The sequence below is a fragment of the Equus asinus genome, chromosome 8 (genome assembly GCF_041296235.1).
Source record: "Equus asinus isolate D_3611 breed Donkey chromosome 8, EquAss-T2T_v2, whole genome shotgun sequence".
Taxonomy (NCBI): Eukaryota; Metazoa; Chordata; class Mammalia; order Perissodactyla; family Equidae; genus Equus; species Equus asinus.
The window spans coordinates 23884623-23907612 of record NC_091797.1 but is presented as its reverse complement, the minus strand read 5'-3'; the positions used below and the strand labels follow the sequence as shown (position 1 = coordinate 23907612).

At 38.1% G+C, this 22990-nt stretch overlaps 1 protein-coding gene across 11 annotated transcripts in view; it reads left to right on the top strand.

Annotated features, from left to right (window-relative positions):
* The window catches only part of NFYA (nuclear transcription factor Y subunit alpha), a 33199-nt gene extending 10596 nt beyond the window's left edge, over nucleotides 1-22603 (top strand). For 7 of the 11 annotated variants that reach the window (XM_014830886.3, XM_014830881.3, XM_014830883.3 and 4 more), the window contains 7 exons: nucleotides 1641-1787; nucleotides 13637-13768; nucleotides 13995-14100; nucleotides 15446-15612; nucleotides 16718-16891; nucleotides 17689-17790; nucleotides 21012-22603. In XM_014830886.3, the coding sequence (XP_014686372.1) occupies nucleotides 1641-1787; nucleotides 13637-13768; nucleotides 13995-14100; nucleotides 15446-15612; nucleotides 16718-16891; nucleotides 17689-17790; nucleotides 21012-21065 (882 nt within the window). In that variant the 3' untranslated portion in view covers nucleotides 21066-22603. The remainder of the gene's footprint in view (nucleotides 1-1640; nucleotides 1788-13636; nucleotides 13769-13994; nucleotides 14101-15445; nucleotides 15613-16717; nucleotides 16892-17688; nucleotides 17791-21011) is intronic. The other 4 variants (XM_014830888.3, XM_014830885.3, XM_070514969.1 and 1 more) reach the window with 1 other exon arrangement.
* The last annotated feature ends 387 nt before the right edge of the window (nucleotides 22604-22990 follow it).

Below are 22990 nucleotides of genomic sequence, written 5' to 3'. Positions count from 1 at the left end.
CTTGTCTGATGCATGTGTCCTTGTAATCATTCATATGTTATAAACACAGTGGGCTCCTTAGAGTCTCAGATGGCTTATTACGTGCACATACAGCATGTCAGTGAGGGGAGAAGTTAAGATGATGGATAGCCAGAAAATTATTAATAGTTGTGCCTTAAAACTTATGTTTCCCACTTAGGGAGATTTTATTTAAAAGAAATAGAAACACTTTATGGAAATAATGGAAACGTTTCCTCTAGGGGTCTCATTATTTTGGAGAATTTTAAAATAGTTCTTTCAGTTATTCATGCAATAAAGATTCTAAAAAATCTTTCCTGATAGAGTACATGCCAGCGTTGATGTAGCAAACGGAATTTGATTTGGGATGGGCATGTAAGGAAAGGAGAAAGCGTGAGAAAGGGAGATTGTACAGTCCTTAAAAGTAAAGTGGAATTTCTCAATGAACAGTTTAACAAAGCCTAGGATTTGAATGTTCGTGAAGATTCTGATAGATTGGTGTTGGTGGTGAAAGGAGGGAGTCTTAATATCTAATATGCTCATCTAGGACATACTGATCTTTTATTTTAACTAATTACCATTATTTGAAGATATTTTCTCTGTCATTAAAAATGAATATTTTAGTCATAAAAATATTCTTTTGTTCTGTTACAAATAATTCCCCAAAACAAAGATAGAATCTGAAAGTGAAAGTTTCAGATTTATAGCTGTTCTGTTGAACATTCCATTTCGCTTCTAAAGTGGCTTGGGTTTTTGCTTCCAGAAAGCATTCTGTTAGCTAAATAATTTTGTATTGCGACTCAAGGTGTTACAGAGCACTTACAATGTCCTGGCTTTTGGAGTATTCTGTTTACTCATAGTAGCTTGAAAGTTGGGAGTTTTTTGGTACAGTTGAGTGCTCTGTGTAATTTCCATATTTGTCATTGCTTCTGTTAAATTTAAAATAATTGTACAGATATTGCAGGGTCCAGCATGAAGAATTACTCTATGGAGATTGCAAACTGACCAGAAAATATTTCTAGGTGTTTTTACTAGTGGGCTCTTTAAACAACCATGAGACTAGAATTCCCAGTGTAAGGTGAAGAGGCTAAAAGATGTACATTTCATTTATGCTTGAGAGACTGGAGTGAAAAGGTCTTCTACATAAGCTTCCAGAGCTATTTGCTGCCCAGCCTCCTGGAGTCCTTGCTGAGTACAGTTTGATTTACTCCTTCCAGGTTATTTAGAATTTGCGCTCAACCACCGTCACCTATCCCTCTCATGCCTCTTCTCCAGCCCTCACGGGAGCTCATTCCTGCATATTGATCTAAAAAGGCAAATAGCCTTGATGTTTTGATTAAATGCTTCTCATGGATATAGCCTGTATTTGGTGATAAATGCCTTATATATATTGAGACTTCCGAGAGACTCTGGGTATACTCCATTGTATCTGACCTTAAAGTATTCAACAGGCATTTAGTTAAAGATATCAGAGATATTCGAAGAAGATAACTTGAGGACAAGGACTCTAGACTTATTTTCTTAGGGTCTCTCCTACCTTTTCCCCTTCTAGCGAGGCAGCATAATACTTCCAGTGATTGTCTTTTGGTAAAAACACGTTATGTATTATGTTATTTCATTGTTCTTATTTTATTTCATTCTAGGTCCAGGGGCAGCCATTAATGGTACAGGTCAGTGGAGGCCAGTTAATCACATCAACTGGCCAACCCATCATGGTCCAGGCTGTCCCTGGTGGACAAGGTCAAACCATCATGCAAGTACCTGTATCTGGGACACAGGGTTTGCAGCAGGTGAGTAGTATTAAAAAAAAAAAATGTTTAGACAGAATATCAGAACAGAGATTTTAAAGAATAGTTTGTCACAAACTGTTTGACAATTGATATTGCATTTAATTGCTTCCTACCCTCTATTTGCATTTAGTTGATATTCCACCTTTGTAGTACCAGTGATATAAAGCAGAACTGTACAGAAATTGGACATCTCTGGTAAGGACTGAGATACTAGGCAAGATCTTGAAACAATGTAAAGATTATATATAGAGATGAAAATCTGTTTCATAGAAGTATTTCATTAGTGTGACCTTGGGTGGCACTTTTAGGCACAGGGGAAGGGAATTTACAATCTGCTTTGGAGATTGTTGTTTTTGGTCAGAAATGTCATCCTTTTCATTTCTTTCCGTGTCATTTATAATTTGAATTATCTAGCAAGTGATGAAAAAGAAAATATTTGAGTCCAAACCCATCGCACACACCTAAAAGCTATACTTTAGAGTAAAATTTGTAACCTGAAATACTTTATTTTAAAAGAACTGAAAATAAATAAATGATATTTCTCTGAGGAAGTTAGGACAAGAACAAAATGAACAAAAAGTATGTTAAAATTAATGAAGTAGAAAACTAATAAAAATGTAGATAGGGTAAATAAAAGCTGATTCTTGAAACAGACCAGTAAAGTAGGTAGATAAATCTCCTAGAAAGACTGATTCAGAAACATAAAACAAAGGTAAACAAGACAAAGATGTAGAAGAGATTAAAAGTATGTACAACTCTTTGGCATCAAATTTTAGGATTAGAGGGATAAATTGGCAAAAAATTAATTGAGTGATTATATCCAGTGCTAGAATGGGTCTGGAGAAAAGGAAACACTCATTAATTTCGGTAATTGCAGATTCTGAAGTCATTTTGGAAAGCCATCTCACTATTGAGTACATAAACCTTCAATCTACCTGGCTCATTTCTGAGACTCTCTCCTATAGGAAGAAAAGCATCAATACATAGGGAGAAATGTACAGAGACATTTATTGCAGGACTGTACTAACAAAAAAAATATTTTGTAACCTGAATGTCTATTAATAAGAAAAGAATAAGGAAATGGTTGAATAAGTCATACTATATTCATGTATGGAGTATTATGTCCTTGATGGAAAGGGTGAACAGTAACCATGGGGGCGGTTAATGGTGAAAAATAAATTGCAGAAAAATATGTAAAGTGTGATTCCCTCTTCATAATTAATAGCCAAACCCCCATGGGTATATGTTTATGAGCATAGAAATCGGGATGAGAAAGAACTATTAACTTTTTACTATGTCTGTGTATTTTGTTTTAAGAGTTAGAATGATCACATGAATGTCTTAGTTTTTCAGGAAGAATTTAATATCAGTTGAAATAAATCAACCATATCATACTGTTTGATAAATCAAATTTTTAATTCTTGCTTATTCCCTTGTGATTTTTATGAGTACTTTTTGAGCACAATTGTACCGTGCATGTACTTTCTTTTTGCTTTTCTTTTTTTAAAATTTAACTTATTTCCACATGATTTTATTATTTTTAATTCCTACATAATCATCAATTTGATGAATCAGAATTTACACTTTACAAAGTGTATTTAGGGTTGTGTTGGTTTTGTTTTGTTTTTTTGCTTTTATAGGTAAGATTACTTAATGTATTTGAGTGTGGTAGCTTTATTTTTCAGTTGAGTTAATTCTTAGGGTAATTTCTTTGGACTAGAGTGATTGCTTGAGCAAAAGGTAAGAGCATTTTTAAGGCTCTTGGCATATTTTTGCCAAGATGGAGTTGTAGTTAGGATTAAAAATAGTTTCCACAGTTCTCCATGCATAAATGTATGAGGCTTTAAATACATTTTCAGTGTGTGCTCTCTTCACTTCCACACTGCTATTCCATTTCTGCCCATCCTCTCTTTGCCTCCTCTCCAGCCCCCCTTGCCACGCCTTCCTCTCCACTCTCAGTGGGCTATAGTGCTAGGAACAGTGTGCTGTGACTGTGGTGACCTGACTTTCATTCCCAGGTTTGCCATTAAACAAGCTTTCTGATCTTGGCTAAGCCGTTTAATTGGTAGTTTTCTCATTCACAAACCCAGTTTATATCAGGTGATTTATAGGGTTTGTTCCAGCTCTAAATTCTATGATTTTATGGAGGTTTCTTTGTTTGGCTTTAAGAGAGTTTGAAACGGTTATTTTATTCTCTCCTTTCCAAGTAGCACTGTAACTAATCAAACCATCCTGGTAAAACTATTTTTTGTCAACGTACATAACAAAGCCTCTAGGTAAGATTCCATAGCCTCCCTTAGCATGCTGAAATTTCAACCCCTTTTTGTAAGAGTTGGCTTCTCATTAGTGTTTTTTGAATAACTATTTCATTTAGAACAGTACTTGTTCACCTTTTTTGAGTTGCATTCCCTGTTTTAGAATTCCAGTGAAACCTATGCCCTCTTCTTAGAAAAGGTGCAGATGTCCAGATATGTGCAAAATCTTGCATACAATTTTAGGTTAAGATCCTTGGTTTAATATAGATAGTGGAACTGGATTAGAGAGTGCAGGCATAAATACAAGAGTATTGGAAGTTGATCTATAACAAATATAATATAAAATATCAGTGAAGAAATGGTTTAAGAATGATAAAGAAAATTGATCTCTACCTTTTTACTATATACAAAAATACTTGCTAGATAGATTAAAGATTTAAATGTAAAAAACCATACTTGGAAACTTTTAGATTCTCTTTATAGAATTTTCTTTATGCAGTGGGGTAGAGAAGGATTTCTTAAAGACATAAAAAGCAAATTTATTTGACTACTTTAAAATAAAAACTTGTATACATCAAAATGTGTCATAAATGAAGTTTTGTAAAAGACAAGATGCAGACTTGGAGAGATATTTTTAACACACATAACTGGGTTTGTATCCAGAATACAGAAGGGACTTTTATATGTTGGTGTGAAAATAACAGTCCAGTAGAAAAATGGGCAAAGAATATGTATAGATGGAAGAGGAAACCCTAATGACCAGTAATAGGTATTCCTTGCTATCCAGAACACAAAAAGAAAATGGATTCAGATCAGCAAGTAAATTTACTTATTTCTTCATTTACCAACACTTTCTAAGTACCAAACCTTTCTAACTATGAGCTTAGTATTTGGAAAAAGTAGTTAAGAAGACTGAGGCAGAGGATACGGGGGAAGATTGTGGATGAGGAATCCCCAGGAGTCTGTCTCCCCACTTAGACAACAATTGCACTGGCAGAATCTGATGTAACTGTTTTGGAACTCTAGAATCTATTGAAGGCTTGCAACTTCTACGAGAAAGCTTGTATGTGAAATTGAGGTCAGTTTCAGTCATTTTCAATGGGTAGCGCAGTAGCAGCTACCCAGCTCCTGGGTAGGCAGCTGTGCAGTGGTTCCTGGAACAGCTTGCACATAGCTTATAGGGACTGGGGTGGGCAAAATGAACCCTGTCCTCCAAATATCAGAGATCACTGATTGCTGCTTCTGATCACAGAGATGTAGACAGAGGTGGGCAGCCACCATTGTTGCACTTCCCCCGTTACTGTAAGCTCCTCCACCTCCAACTAAAGTGACTTCCAGAGCATTTAAAAGGCCAGTACCCTTCCCCCTCCCCCAGCCCACCTTCTATCTTTTTCTCTTTTTCCTCTTTTGGGAGCCAGATACTAAAGACAAGGATGTTCAAAAGCAACTGCATATATGGGGAATATTAGAAAGTGACTGTACATGTCCAGGGAAAGGTGTGGGCTCTGAAAAGACCTGAGAAGATACTAAGTTTATACCTCAGGCTGATTCTTGGTACAGAGACAGCCTACAACAATTAGAACAATAACCAAAAAAGAGAAAATCCTGGGAAGGAGGAGAATCTGATTTCCACAGTTACCGCATTATTTGATTCAAATGTCTAGTTTTCAACCAAATATCACAAGGCATAACAAAGAAACAGGGAAGTACAGCCCATTCAAAGGAAAAATTAATCAACAGAAACTGTCCTTGAAAAAGACAGATACACTAGACAAGCACTTTAAGATAACTGTCCTAAAGAAACATGCTCAAAGAACTAAAGGAAATTGTGGAAAAAGTCAAGAAAGCAATGTACAAACAAAATGGAAATAGCTATAAAGAGATAGGAAACCAAAACGAAATTCCACAGCTGGAAAGTACAATAACTGCCTAGAAGGATTCAAAGGCAGACAAATTTGAGCACACAGAAGGAGGAATCAGCAAGCTTGAAGATAAGACAATGGAAATTATGGAAACTGAGGAACAGAAAGTAAAAAGACTAAATAAAAGTGAACAGAGCCTAATGGACCTGTGGGACACCATCAAGTGATCACCATGTGCATTTGTGGGAGTCCCATAAGAAGAAAGAGAGAAAGGGGCAGAGAGACTATTTGAAGAAATAATGGCTGAAAACTTCCCAAATTTGATGACAGATATGAATATAAACATCCAAGAAGCTCAACAAACTGCAGGTAAGATGAACTCAAAGAGACCCACACCAGGAAACATTATAATCACACTTTCAGAAGCCAGAACTAAACGGAGAATCTTGAAAGCAGCAAGAGAGAAGAAACTTGTCACCTACAACGGATCCTTAATGTCAGCAGATTGCTCACCAGAAAGCTTTGGAGGCCAGAAGGCAGTGGGCTGATATATTCAAGATGCTTATAGAAAATAATTGTCAACCAAGAATCCGATATTCACCAAAAATGTCCTTCAAGAGTGAGGGAGAGATTAAGAGATTCCCAGACAAACAAAAGCTAAGAGAGGCTATTATGACTAGATCTGCCCTGAGAGAAATGCTGGAGGGAGTCCCTCTGAGTGAGATAAAAGGACACTAGATGGTAACTTGAAGCCATCTGAAGGCATAAAAATCTCAAAAGGTAAACGCATGGGCAATCATAAAACTAGCGTTATTGTAAACAATGGTTTTTAACTCCACTTTTTTTATACATGATTTAAGAGACTAATATTTTTTTTAATTATTAGTCTAAAAGCTAGTAATATTGGAATGTTGACTTGTAACTCTACATGTTGTTTTGTATACAATATTAAAGACACTAAGACATCTGAAAGAATTATTTATGTTTGGGGACACATAATGTATAAAGATGTAATTTTGTGACAACAACCACCAAAAAGAGTGAGGACGAAGTTATAAAGGAGCAGAGGTTTTGTATATCATTGAAGTTAAGCTGGTATAAGTTCAAATTAGAGTGTTACAACTTTAGGATGTTAAATGTAATCTTAATGATAATCACTAACAAAATAGCTATAGAATAATCACAAAAGGAAATGAAAAAGTAATTTAAACACTTTCACTACCAAAAAATCAACTAAACACAAAGAGATGTAGTAATGCAGGAAATGAGGGGCAAAAGAGCTATAAAGCATAATAGAAAACAAATAGAAAAATGTCAGAAGTAAGTCCTTCCTTATCAGTAATTACTTTAATACATTAAATGGGTTAAAACTCTCCTATCAAAAGACAGAGATTGACAAAAAGGATGAAAACATATGATCCACCTATTTGCTGTCTACAAAAGACTCACTTTAGATCCAAAGACACAAACATTGAAAGGGAAAGGATAGGGACCGGCCCAGTGGCGCAGTGGTTAAGTTTGCACATTCCGCTTCTCGGTGGCCCAGGGTTCGCCAGTTCAGATCCCAGCTGCGGACATGGCACCGCTTGGCATGCCATGCTGTGGTAGGCGTCCCATATATAAAGTAGAGGAGGATGGGCACGGATGTTAGCTCAGGGCCAGGCTTCCTCAGCACAAAGAGAGCAGGGGTGGCTGTACTGGTATCTGACAAAAGAGACTTTAAATCAAAAAGGCTTACAAGAGACAAAGAAGGACATTATATATTAATAAAAGGTCCAATACAACAAGAAGATACACAGTTATAAACTTTTATCACCTAATAACAGACCAGCAAAATATATAAAGCAAAAACTGATGAAATTGAAGGGAGAAATAGCTCTACAACAATAGTTGCAGACTTCAGTACCCCCCCTCAATAAATGGACAGAAGTAAGGAAGTAGAGGGCTTAAACAGCACAATAGACCAGTTAAATATGACACAGGTGTACAGAATACTCAACCTAACAACAGCGTACGTTTTCTTCCCAAGTGCACATGGCACATTTTCCAGGATAAGACCATATGTTTAGGTACAAATTAAGTCCCGATAGACTTTAAAAGATAGATGTCATATAAAGTATCTTCTCTGACCACAATGGGATGAAGTTAGAAATCAACAACAGGAATGAAACTGGAAAGTTCACAAACTTGTGGAAATTAAACAACACATTCTTAAATAACCAGTGGATCAAAGAAGAAATCACAAGAGAAATTTAAAAATACCTGTAGATGAAGTAAAACGTAAACAACCTACCAGAACTTATGGGATGCTGCATAAATAGTGTTAAGGGGGAAATTTATATCTCTGAAGGCTTTTACATTAAAAAACAAAGAGAGACTGCAAATCAACAACCTAACTTTACAACTTGAAGAATTAGAAAAGGAACCTACTAAACCCAAAGCTAGCTGAAGGAAGGAAGTAATAAAAATTAGAGAAGAGACAAAGAATAGAAAAACAATAGAGAAAAAGTCAGAGAAACCGAAAGTTGGTCTTTGAAAAGAGCAACAAAATTGACAAACCCTTAGCTACATGGACTAAGAAAAAAAGAGAAGACTCAAATTACTAAAATGAGAAATGAAAATGGGGACATTACTACTGATCCTACAGAAATAAAAAAAGATTATGAGAGTATTTTGAACAACTATATATCAACAAATTGGATAACCTAAATGAGTGGACACATTCCAAGAAACACAAAACCTCCCAGGAAGAAATAGAAGATCTGAATAGACCTGTAACTATGAGGGAGATTGAATCAGTAATCAAATAAAAGCCCTCATGGTTTCCCTTGTCAGTTTTATCAAACGTTTAAAGAACTAATGCCAGTCTTTCTCAAACTTTTCCCAAAAATTAAAGAGGGAGCACTTCCTAACTCATTCTCTGAGGCCAGCATTACCCTGATACCAAAGCAAGGCAAAGATACTACAAGAAAAAAAAACTAGACAGAAAACTACTACAATATCCTTTAAGGACATTGATGCAAAAATCCTCAACAAAATACTAGCAAACTGAGTTCAGACTATATATCAAAAAGATTATACCCCATGATCAAGTGGGATTTACTCCTGGACTACAAGATTGTTCAACATACAAAAATCAGTCTACCGTGTAATACACTGTATTAACAAAATGAAGGAGGGAAACCACATGATTATCTGAATTGATGCAGAAAAAGCATCTGGCAAAATTTAATACCATTTCAGGATAAAAACACTCAGCAAACTAGGAGTAGAGGGGAACTGCCTCAACATAGTAAAAGCTATATATGAAAAACCTGCAACAAACATCATACTCAATGGTGAAAGATTGAAAGTGTTTGCTCTAACATCAGAAACATGGCAAGGGTGTCTGCTTCTACCACTTCTATTCAAGATAGTACTGGAAGTTCGAGCCAGAGCAGTTAGGCAAGAATGAGAAATAATAAGCGTCCAAATTGGAAAGGAAGAAGTAAAATTATATCTGTTCACAGATGGTATGATCTTAAATGTAGAAAATCCTAAGGATTCCACAAGAAAACCTGTTAGAACTAATAAATGAATTCAGCAAATTGGGAGGATACAAAAGTCAACAAAAAATCAGTTGCATTTCTCTACATTAACCACAATCTGAAAAGGAAATTTAGAAAATTCCACTTATAATAGCCTCAAAAAGAATTAAATATTCAGAAATTAACCAAGTTGGTGAAAGACCGGTATAATAAAAACTACAAAACCTTACTGAGAGAAACTAAAGACATAAGTAAGTAGAAATACATCCCATGTTCGTTGGTTGGTAAACTTTATATTGTTAATATGTCAATACTGTGCACTGTTGGTGGGAATGTAAATTGGTGCAGCCGCTATGGACAACAGTATGGAGGTTCCTCAAAAATTTAAAAATAGGACTGCTGTATCATTCAGCAATTCCACTTCTGGGTATTTATACAAAGAAAATGAAAACTCTAATTGGAAAAGATATGTGCACCCCCCTGTTTATTGTGGCATTGTAAATAATGTTTCCAACACATGGAAACAACCTAAATGTCCATCGATGGATGAATGGATAAAGAAAATGTGGCTTGTGTGCATGCACACACACACACAGTGGAATGTTATTCAGCCATAAAAAAAATGAAATCTTGCCATTTGTGACAACATGGGATGGACCTGAGGGTACTATGCTAAGTGAAATAAGTCGGAAAAAGATAAATACCAAATGATCTAATTTATGTGTGGACTCTAAAACAAAAACCAAGCTCATAGAAAATAGATTGGTGGTTGCTCAAGGAGCAGGGTGGTGGGTGAAATGGGTGAAGGGGGTCAAAAGTTACAAATTTCCAGTTGTAAAAGGAATAAGTCATGGGAATGTAACGTAAAGCATGGTAACTGTAGTTAATCATACTGTATTGTATATTTTGAAAGTAGCTAGAAGAGTGGATCTTGAAAGTTATCACAGCAAGAGTTCTCATCACAAGAAAAAAAATTTGTAACTGTGGATAGTGACAGATGTTAACTAGACTTACTGTGGCGATCATTTTGCAATATATACAAATATTGAATCGTTATGTTGTATACGTGGAACTAATATAGTGTTATGTCAGTTATACCTCAATTTTAAAAAGAAGTACTACCCAAAGCCCACATGCAAAGGAATGAAATCGGATCCTTATCTAACACCATATACAAAAATTAACTGAATGGATTGAGGCTTAAATGTAAGACCTAAAACTATAAAAGTCTTAGAAGAAAACATAGGGCAAAAGCTTCACAACATTGGATTTGGCAGTGATTTCTTGTATATGACACCTAAAGGCACAGACAACAAAAGAAAAAGGTAGGTAAATTGGACTTCATGAAAATTTAAAAATTTTGTGCATCAAAAGATACTATCAACAGAGTAAAGGCAACCCACACAATGGGAGAAATATTTGCTAGTCATGTATCTGATATAGAGTTAATATCAAAAATAATAGAGAACTTCTAAAATTGAGCAACAAAAAGCAAACAACCCAATTTTAAAAAATGGGTAAAGGACTTAAACAGATTATTTCCCCAAAGATGATGTACAAATGGCCAATAAGTAAATGAAAAGATGCTCAGCGTTGCTAATCATCAGGGAAGTGCAAATCAGAACCATAATAGAGATACCACTTCACACCCATTAGGATGGCTACTAACAAAAAGACAGAAAATAACAAATGTTGGAGAGGATGTGGAGAAGTTGGAACCTTCTGCACTGTTGGTGGGAATGTAAAATTGTGCAGCTACTGTGGAAAACAATATGGTAGTTCCTCAAAAAATTAAAATCAAAATTACCTTATGATCTAGCAGTTCCACTCTGGGTATATACACAAGAGAATTGAAAACAGGATCTCGAAGAGAGATTTCTACACCTGTGTTTATAGCAGAATTAGTCACAATAGCTAAAACTTGGAAGCAACCTGACAGATATGTGGATACACATACAATGGAATATAACTCAGCCTTTAAAAGGAAGGGAATCCTGACCTATGCTACAACATTGATGAACCTTGAGGACATTATGCTAAATGAAATAAGCTAGTTACAAAAAGACATACTATGTGATTCCACTTATATAAGGTAGGCAGAGTAATCAAAATCAGAGACAGTAGGTAGACTTGTGGTTGCCAGGGGCTGGAGAGGGTAGCGAATGGGGGAGTACTGTTCAAAGGCTATGGAGTTTCAGTTTCACAAGATGAAGAGAGTTATGGAGATGGATATTGGTGATGGTTGTACAACATTATGAATGTATTTAATACCACTGAACTGAACACTTAAAAATGGTTAACATGCTAAATTTTGTGTTGTGTATTTTACCACAATTTAAAAAAAAAGACTTAGGCAAACTATCCCCTAACAAAGGAGGATCCATGAGTGTCTCTGAGACATGGAACACGCTGGCCTGATTCCTGCCCTTCCATCAGCAGGCCTTTTTCCTATCAGCTGGTAAGCTCCGTGGTAACGTCCTCTTCTCTTCAGACCAGTGGCTTCCCAGGTTGAAATCATGGGTGGAAAGCAACCTGGCTATAGAAATCCATCTCTGTGAGAGTACCCTCTCTGCTTCCAAACGCCCTGTTCTGTTGAAACAATGCCCAGATCAAAATTGTCTTGTGATGAAATGAATGAATGACTGATTAAAGAGCTATTGAGGGAGGTGTCAGGGAAAACTGTTCAGTAGCTGTGTATTTGAGAGTGTACTTGTATATAAAATAATAGCAATTTTGAACTGTGGGACGTTCCTATAAAAGCTGTCTCTTTTGATCTTAAAAAACGTGTCCAGTAGCTGTTGTATGAAAAAAGAGAATTCTGTATACCCAGCAGTTAGTGTTGTTGCAGTTTTTTTAATTACAGAAAATTTCTAAGAAATTTTTCTGAAGTTACTTGTTAGGTTTATGATGGTCCTCCTAATAGCCATAGCTGTTAAACGAGAGAAAAGAAAGAAAATAGATTTGGATAGCACAGGATCACTCTCTGTTCAAAATTACTGTCTGAGGTTTAGCTGTCTAGACCCAGGAACCAAAAAGAAAATGCAAATTAAATCAACAAAAGACTAGGAAACATTAATGACAGTACTGGGTTTTGGTGAGGATGTTGGAAAACCTAGGGGGAATATCATTTGACACATTGTATTAGTTATCTGTTGCTGCATAACAAATTACCCCAAAAGTTAATGGCTTAAAACAATAAACATTTCCTCGGGGGTCCGGAATCCTGGCACAGCATGGCTAAATAACGTGACTCAGTTCTCCCTTGACTCCATTGTGGGCTGCAGTCAATGCGAGATTCTCTGGGGGAGGATCTATTTCCAAGCTCACTTTCATGGCTCTTGGTGGGCCTTAGGTCCTTGCTAACTCTTGGCTGGAGACATCAGTTCCTTGCCATGTGGGCTTCTCCATGGGGCGGCTCACAACATGGTAGCTGTCTTCTCTCAGAGGGAGTGAGAGAGGGTGAGAAGTTGACAAGATGGAAGTTATGGTTTTAGTTATAATGATTACCTATTAGATAGGAAGAGAATGTTAAGTGAAGCAAATGGGGCAGAAAGTTAATTTGTTAAATCTAAATGGTGACTGCAGGGGTGTCTAATATGATAGTTTCAACTTTTCTGTATGTTTTAAGGATCCCATATATACATATTTATAGAATCCCAGCTTAGAAAAATTAGAAATAACTTAATTTTTTCAATACTTTAATATAGAAAAGTTCAAGCATAGACAAAAACAGAGAATGATATGATGAATCCCCATAACTCAGCTTCAACAGTTATCGGCACATTATCAGTCTTCTTTATAGTTTCATCTGTATTCCCCTACTCTGTCAAGGATTGTCTTGCATATATATTATATCATTTCATCAGTAAAAAACACTTGAGTGTATTTTTAAATGAACATGCTTTTAAAAATAGATAACTATGCCAGCACTATCTTTTAAAAAACTGACATTGATTCCTTAATACCATCCAATATCCAGATATTGTATGCTCATATTATTAGTGGTCAAATTATTTAGTGGTCATAATTCCTCCATTGTTTCATAAATGGAAAACAAGTTATCTCTAATTCATAATAGAATTTCTGTCTTTTTTCCTCATTAGAGCATCTCCTGCTTTCTAGAGGAATTTTGTAACTAACAGTCCAGAGCCAAAAGAGACCATTGTCAGCAGGGTACTAACCTTTCTCTGTGCTCTCTCCCACAGATACAGTTGGTCCCACCTGGACAGATCCAGATCCAGGGTGGGCAGGCTGTACAGGTACAGGGCCAGCAGGGCCAGACCCAGCAGATCATCATCCAGCAGCCCCAGACAGCTGTCACCGCTGGCCAGACCCAGGTAATCCACTACCTCTGTCCATACACACACACACACACACACATAACACAACACAACACAACTGATTTGGAAGGGTCAGACAGCTGAGCCAAATATTTCACATGTGGTAGAAATGGGGAAGAAAGCCATGAAAAATGTTTTTTTAAAAAAAAAACCTACATGGTCTTGTTCTTTGTGGTGTCTTTGGAATCTGTTAAGTTTTTTTGTCATGATATATTTCCTGCAGACACAGCAGCAGATTGCTGTTCAAGGGCAGCAAGTGGCACAGACTGCTGAAGGGCAGACCATTGTCTATCAGCCAGTTAATGCAGACGGGACCATTCTCCAGCAAGGTAAGTGTGCCCGTTCATTTCTGTGGGACTTGGGGGCATCTTTTTCATCTCTTGGGCAAATGACTGCTTTAGAAATTTTGCAGTCACCTCTATATGACATATTTTTGAACAACAAAAAATATTTCTTCTAAGTCTTCGTTGATGGTTCCTTGTCACCAGTACATGATCAACTTTGATTCTATCTGTAGGAGTTCCTACTGTGGTGGTTAAAAGACTAGTGCTAGGGATTATAAAGATTTTAATCCTTTCTGGGAAGAAATGTTTCTAAATAGAAGATTGGAAATCTGGAGTGAGTTTATTGCTAAAAGGAGAAATAGATCAGAAGTCAAGTTGGCATTTGGAGTGTTGTTGCTGCTTATGTTTTTTTCCTGAGCCACTTCATTATTTATTATCACTATCATCATAAAAAGACTTATTACATGCCTACTATGTATGTAGCAGTTTGCTAAGAAAGAAGTGTTTTCTTCTCAGAGAGCCTCTGGTGTAACAAGGGAGACACGTGTGAACAAATAAATACAGTGCAGACCCCTTATAGAGGTATGTTCTAGGAATAGATCTCGCATAAACAAGGGAGAGAGGAGATCTGTTTAGCTTGGGAGGAGAATGGACTTCAGAGAGGAGGAGATGGCTCAAACTGAACTTGAGAGCTTTTGCAAGCATTTGTCAGTTAAACCTAGAAAGGACATCTCAGTTAGTTTCCCTAACTAAAGTTTTGGCTTGTGATGAAAATTTAGCAGTATACACGATGCGGTGAGTGCAGTAACTGTGCTCTCACATGACTCAGGAGAGGGCCTGAAGTGGATTGAGCCCTGGCAGGAGCTCAAACAGAGAGCGGTAAACAAAGCCTCAAGTGCTGCTGTTGATAGTTTGGGGACTCGGGATGCTTGATTTAGTTTTAAGTTTTAGTCCTGCAGCTGGCTGACTCATTGTCAGTTTGGGATAAACAAATTATAAGTTTATAAAGTCTCCATCCCGAAGCAGGGTGTTCATATGTAGAGGAACAGTGGGTATAGTCGTAGTCAGACTGATCCATAGAAGGGGAGGACTCCGAATTTTCTCACCACCCGTTGAAAACTGTCACTGGATTGCCGAGGGAAGTCCATTTCAAGGATAGATTTATTCAGAACTGGAACCCGGACAGTGAATGGAATTTCAAAGATTGTGATTACTTGAATTATATGCAGCAAACCAGGCAGAGAGTGGGAGAGTGCTTTTTCTCCCCTTGTGCTGTTTAGTATGTTTTTCCAGGGTGAATGAGTGTGTGCCCGATGGAAGAGGGACTAACTGTGTTCCCTTCTTTCTGTATACCTGTGTTTTGTTTGTTTTATATTTTATTTTCTTAAAGTTACAGTCCCTGTTTCAGGCATGATCACCATCCCAGCAGCCAGTTTGGCAGGAGCACAGATTGTTCAGACAGGAGCCAACACCAACACAACCAGCAGTGGGCAAGGGACTGTCACTGTGACACTACCAGTGGCAGGCAATGTGGTCAATTCAGGAGGGATGGTCATGGTAAGAAAATTGATTCTTCACTTCACTGTTCTTATCTGTAATTTATTTTTCCATATATTTCTTTGTCTTTGAAAATTTCTTAAACTTGCAATTTGATATCTCTCATTATAAATAGTGACTTCATGGGATTGAGATTGATCCTTAGGGCACTGACAGAGATCTACTTTTACAATAAACATTACAACGAACCATAGTTCATTCTAAGCACCTACTATGTGCCAGGGACTATTCTAGGTGCTGGAGATACAGCAGAGGATAAATAGACATAAATATGTGCTTTTACGTGATCTTACTTAGAATTCAAATAACAAAGGGAGGGATAGACTAATCTTTGGGAAATGGAAAATATGTTACCCACAGTGAATGAAAGAAGAAATAAGCTAAAAATCAGAAAGATTGTAATCAATAGAGAAACGAAAAAATGTGTGATATAAATATGTAGGGATGATAGGGAAGGAGAGTTGAGTGGTGTGAGTGAAAGTCAAAATTGGATGTCCGTATACAGTACCTAAGATGGATGAAGGAAGAATGAGTAGTAGAAGCTTCTGCAGAGGTGGAGGAAGCTCCCAAAAGAAACAACATAGCCGTTCATAGTTGTTAGAGTTGGGAAGGGAGAGGGGCACAGGAACCTGTTGTTTCCTTGTACATTTAGTACCGCGCTTTGTTTTTGTTTGTTTAGAAAAATTAGGATTGAATTATATAGTAAGTTAACTATTTGATTAAATTATTTGTGCGACTATAGGCATTTGGAATCACTTGGTCAATCTGTACCTATCTCTGTACTGTTTTACTGTCTTATGATTACTGTTCCTGACCATTAGATGGCAGCAGACATTCCTAGAAAATGGAGCTGTGGCTGGACAAGAATTTGGACATGGTTGTGTCGTTTCTCAGAGTGGCTTCTGGGACCCCTATGACATAATCATCTGGAATGTTTGTTTGAAATGCACACCTACAGTGTAAATTAACTAAATGCCCTGTAAAAGTTAACTCTTTGTAGCATTCAAAATAAAATAGATTAACAGGGACCAAGAAACTGTTTCCTATGTCAGACTTCATTGCCACTATTTCATATTTCATATGCTATGATGTTCTCTTCACACAGATGGTGCCTGGTGCTGGGTCTGTGCCAGCTATCCAAAGAATCCCTCTGCCTGGGGCAGAGATGCTTGAAGAAGAGCCTCTCTATGTGAATGCCAAGCAGTACCACCGCATACTTAAGAGGAGACAAGCCCGGGCTAAACTAGAGGCAGAAGGGAAAATTCCAAAGGAAAGAAGGGTGTGTATAAACACAGCGGGAAGGATATAGGAAGAGAAGGGCAGGGTTCTGCTTTTGAAGTTACTTTTTATTTATATGGTTTGTTTCCTTAAGTACCTTGCAAAGAATTGAAGTTATATAGCTGCTAATCTTTTGTAAAAGTAAGCATTTGTTATTGCTATATGCAGCTGCAACTACACTAACAAAAAAATAACAGTGGCTTAAATAAGATTTCCTTTTTCTCTTTTTTTTTTTTTTTTTTACATAAAAGGAATTCAGAGATTATTTGGCCTGGGCTAGTAGCACATTTCCACAATCCTCAGCACTCATTCTCCTCCTGTCTTACTATTGTAATTTTCTTCGAATGCTATTATAGTCCATATGGCTGTTTGAGCTCCAGCCTAGAAACAAAGGGAACCTCTGCTTTAACGAAACTTTCAAGAAGTTCCAAACACCTCGTTAGCTAAAATTGAATTATGTGGCCACACTTAACCTGGAAATAAGGCTAGGAAGTGCATTTTATTTACAGAACAACCATTTAGCCAACTAAAATTTCGTCTGTTATTAAAGGGAAGGAGAGGCTGTATATTGAGAGGTAGGTAGTGATCTCTGCTATACCTTCAGGGAATCTTTTTTTATTTATTATTCATTTAGCATTCACATTCTTATGATTAGCTGCTATCTAGTGTTTTCTCCATAACTCAAGGTCATAATTACCCCTGGTGGCTTTGATCACAGTTTTCCCAAACTTGTGAGGATGGAATTTGTGCATTAGATAACTGTCTAGTTACCTAGTAGTTTTATTTCTCTTCTTTTAGAAATACCTGCATGAGTCTCGGCACCGTCATGCCATGGCACGGAAGCGTGGTGAAGGTGGACGATTTTTCTCTCCAAAGGAGAAGGATAGTCCCCACATGCAGGTGAGAAGACTTGTACCTTTCATTCTTCTCTTTATTGCCTTGTATTTTCTTGGGTGGAAGCCTTCACCTAAGGCTTGCTATTTTCACACTAGGGACCAATCACATTCTCTGAAATGTGTGACATTGTGTCTCTTAGATTCCCTTTCCTCTTACAAGCACTAAAGGTCTTTAATACAGTGGCCGTTTTTCTCTTCCTGATCTTTGCCAGTTCATTCCTATTAATTCTTTGAAATTCTCGCTTTTCTTGATCTTCAAAGAACACATTTCATTGTCTCTTAGTATAATATTAGCAGCAGCAGCTAACACTAACTGCTGTGTGCTGGCCATTATGTTAGCACTTTTATAAGCTTTTTTTTTCATTGAATCTTTACAGCAGCCTCAAGCCCCATGAGTTAAGATTTATTGTTTCCATTTCACAGTTGAATCTGAGGTTTAGAGAGGTTAAGTAGTTTGCCTAAGGTAGAATACTTAATAAAATGGTGCAACTGAAATTCAAACCCAGGCAGTATAATTCCAGAACTTACTCTAACTACTATATTACTGTGGTTCTTAGGACATACAATTCCACTGATTGTATCTTGTCGGCATTTCTGAATCAATATATCCAAAATAAAACTTGGTTTTTATTTTATTTTTTTATACATAGACCATTCATTTATCGCAACAAGTGACATGCCCATCCACCCAGTTATTAAAGCTGGAATTGTTCAATTCCTGAAGAAATCCTCTTGGTTTTACCTCTAAAATATAATCTGAATCAGTTTACATTTTTCCCTCCCAACTGCTGTCAGCCTGGTCTAATCCTCTCTTCTTTTGCTTCACTTAATCTAACAGCTGTCTACTGGTCTCCCTTCTTTCATTCTTGTGCCCCTCTCATCCATTCCCCACATCTTCGTGTAATCTTTTAAAAATGTATATCATGGCATATCACCATCCTGCTTTAACCCCTTCCACCCGCACCTTTTCTCATTTGCACTTAGACTAAAATCCAAATTGTTTACCATGGCCAGCAAGGTTCCACATGGTCTAGCTCCTGTCACCCTCTTGTTTCATTTCCTCCTCTTTGGTCTTTATGCTCTTGCTATACTGTTCATTGGTTTGTCTTCTGCCATAGGACCTTTGTCTTTAAAATAGCCAATCTGTAAAGCTTTTCACTCCATCTTTTTGCGTAGCTATCTCCTTATCTTTTAGGTCTTGGTTTAAATCTGAGAAGCCGGGTCTAGAGTAGGTCTCTTCTACCCCATTATTTTCTCCCATCTTCCTTTTCTTTTGAGTGCAATGATAATTGAATTGTTTTATTTGTGTAATTGTGCAATATTTCTCTCCTTCACTAGACCCTAAGCTTTGTAGACAGTAGAGGATTGTTTTGTTTTCCATTGTATTTATTGGACTTAATGTAATGCCAGTCCAGAGCAAGCACTCGGTAAATGTTTGTTGAATTAATGTATTCCTTCCATTTACTGGTAGTTTATTCTGTGTGACCATTACATTCCACCTGAACTGTTGCCAAATCGATCTTTATGAGATAATGCTTTTTTTGGAGGAAGATTAGCCCTGAGTTAACATCCACCGCCAGTCCTCCTCTTTTTGCTGAGGAAGTTTGGCCCTGAGCCAATATCCGTGCCCATCTTCCTCTATATGTGGGATGCCTGCCACAGCATGGCCCAATAGTGGTGCATAGGTGCACACCCGGGGATCTGAACACGTGAAGCCTGGGTTGCCGAAGCAGAGTGCGTGAGCTTAACCGCTGTGCCACCAGACCAGCCCCTATAATGCTTTTTCAATCACATCAGTCCCCTGCTCAAAGAGGCAAGCTAGTTCCTCATCTCTTACTATCTAAGCACCTTTGCCTCATCACGCGTCTCAACAGTCAGAGTAGATTTCCTCACACGTGAGCACTAACTCCTCCTTTAATGCTATTCCTCCTTGTAGTCTGAGAACCCTTCCTTTCTCATTATTCTCATATTCCTCATTATCCATGCAGTGTATAGATGTAGAGTGCCATCTATGGGCATTGTGCCAGGAACTCCTAATTCTGTGTGCTAATGATAGCCCTATGTCTAGTTACTTAGCCTCTTTTAGCCTCAGTTTCTTCACTTGTAAAGTGAGGTGCTCTTGATACTTAACAGGAATGCTGTAGGGATTTCATGCAGTAAGCCACATTAGGTACCTACTTAGCACAGTACCTAGTACCTAGTGAGAGCTCAGTAAATGCTGGTTATTGTCTTTGCTCATTGATTAAGACCCAGCTCACAGGGCCGGCCCGGTGGCACAGTGGTTAAGTGCACACGTTCCGCTTCAGCAGCCCGGGGTTCGCCAGTTGGGTGCGGACATGGCACCGCTTGGCAAGCCATGCTGTGGGAGGTGTCCCACATATAAAGTGGAGGAAGATGGGCATGGATGTTAGCTCTGAGCCAGTCTTCCTCAGCAGAAAGAGGAGGATTGGCAGCAGTTAGCTCAGGGCTAATCTTCCTCAAAAAAAAAAAAAGACCCAGCTCCCCTCCTGCCACCTCCAGAAATCTTTCAGCTTTTTTTTTTGGATCACACCATTTGAGGCTTCATGGCCTGGTGTGGAGGCACTGAAGGAGTTTATTGTGGAGTGTTGTAAAAAGCTTCCGAGGACTAATCCTAGTCTTTACTCTGCAGATTTTAAGTGACAGGCAGCAGGGGAGTTTATTGAAAAGATTAAATGGGAGCCAAGAGATTTAGCAGTTAGTCCTTGCTGGGCTCCTGACTAACTTTTTTAACTCTAATCCAGGCAAATCACTTTACCCACTATACTTCAGGTTTCTCTACAAAATGAATGCATTAAAGTAAATAAATTCCAGTGCCCTTTCCAGCCCTGCTAAGTGCTCAGTATTTTAAATATGATCAGAAAATAATACCACACAATATAGCCTGACATAGTTCTCTGGGTCTTTTTCTTAGCCACCTAGGGACCCTTAAACCTTAAGGTAGAGCACATTATAGGTTCTTAGGAGAGAGATACACTGTCAACTGTGGAGTGCCAAGCCAGACTTGGAATCTTTTGACGAATGAGGTTTATTGTCTCTTCTTCCGTAATGGAGCTGCACTTCAATCCTTTTATGCAGACTTTCATGCGTTACAGGCCTTTGGTTTACTTAGCAAAGTTGTGTGTATTCCCTTGGTGATAAGTAGTGAGAAGTCCCTGTTGCTTTTGCAAAGGACGTTAATCATTATTATGCTTTCTTTGTCTCTAGGATCCAAACCAAGCAGATGAAGAAGCAATGACACAAATCATCCGAGTGTCCTAACCCCAGGCCATGTGATGGAGCTGATCAAGGTCATGTTCCTCACCACTGTTCCAGGAGATTGATCAACTCTTCCGATGGGACACTGATGATCACATTCTGCCCTTTTCTACAGGACAGAAACCACTTAAGTTTTTAATAAGTGGCTCAGTATTATAATTGCAGCAATGTCTGGCAAACTGAAGTTGCAAGCCTTTGTCTCACCCTTTCAGTCAGGACCTATTTCTGACTGTTGATGACAATGACATTTCATGGATTGGGATGATGCAAGGGAGCCATGCCAGCCTAGCAGTACCACACACAGCACTTATGTTGACTGGTGAAGCCAGCCAGCCATCTCAGCAGGGGAGAACAACCTCCTCCACCTAAACTGCAATCAGGGAAGCCGCAGCCCACTCCTTCCCGAGGAATCTAAGCAGCATCCATCCCTCTGAAGGGAGGTCTCAGGCTGAGGAACTGAATGGACACTTTGTATTCAGAGATGGCTTCCAGGCAAGGAAGTTCCCTCTCACAATATGGAAACAATAAATTCTCTGAGATACTTTCATCTAATCTGTGGTAATGAGAAGAATCTCTGTCTGCCCAGATGATAGGTTGGTATTTTTGGACTCCGGCCAAGAAAAGCTAACCCTGGGGATAGAATGATAAAAGACTCAAGCACTAAAAATTTAAATTGCTCAATCTTGTTTTTAGCTTGACAAGTTGTGGTCTGCTTGTCCATCTGTTGACAGGTCATCTGGACCATAGTTCTTGCTGTGGCTACTTTTAAGACAATGTAGAGGGTGTTGAACCTTGAAACTGCCTTTCCTGAGTAGAGAACAAAACTATACAACAATTTCTATGCTGAAGTGCTGAGGACATTTGTAGTAACTCCTAAAGAGAGCTAAACTAGAAAGCTTCAGTCGTAGGCTTTGTGACAGCATTTGGGCAATAGAAGGGTTCATATGTGTTTCAGTCTAGAAGAAGAGAGAGAGTGGCATACATACCCATGTGTTGTCATATAGCATGATTCTCCAGTGGACGGATGCCTGGGATGGATCATTAAGAAAAAGAGAATAATTTACATTTATGCTATAACCTTTAAACAAGCATGGAAAGGGAGAAGCCTGAGATTTGGTCCTCGACAATTTCTGGAAAGCACTGTTCATTCACGCTATCTTGGACATATTCCAAGTTACCGGCTAGAAGCTGAGGAGGATGTTGGCTTCATCTTGCAGCGCTTTGTGCTGGCCCCAGAGAGTAAACTTTCTCATTCTTCCCATGGCAGCTGATTCTTTGGTGCCAGTTTCCATTTGTTTCCCCTTTTCTCCACAGGCCTTGTGCAGAAGGCTTTTCACATTGCATCCATGTTCTGGGATAAATTGCAGACTGGAAATAGAGATGCCTGCAGGGTCAGGAACTGGGCCACAGTTCCCAGAATGGGTTGTGCCTCAGAAATCTCTCTCTTTTCTAGATGTTAAACCTGGGAAAACTAAGATGATATTTTGGAGGAGTTGCTGCCTTCTCTGGAAACAAAGAAGGAAAACCTAATTCTTCTGAAGAACATTTGCGTTTCATTTAAATACCAAGAGAAAAGATTGGCTCTTTCTTTGATTTCATTCTAATTGTATTAAGAGGGAAAAGAAATTAAACCTTCTAAAAGAAAACATCACAAAGGGAAATCATTGTAATGTTAGAAATAGAGGGACAGAGCTGTGTAAGGAAGTGAAGTGTCTCCTGAGTCTCTGGAATCTAGTTGTCTGTCCTGGCTTCCAGATGTCAGGAGGGGCTGACTCTTTGATAGGCTCACTAGAAACTTCTGGCTCTTTGTATGAGTTTCAGATATTAGTTTTATTCAGTAAGCCCCAAATTTTTCAGATGATAGATTACTAAAAACAATAAGGAATTTATATCGCTTGTTTCGTTCAGAAGTCTTTAAGATGCAGAGT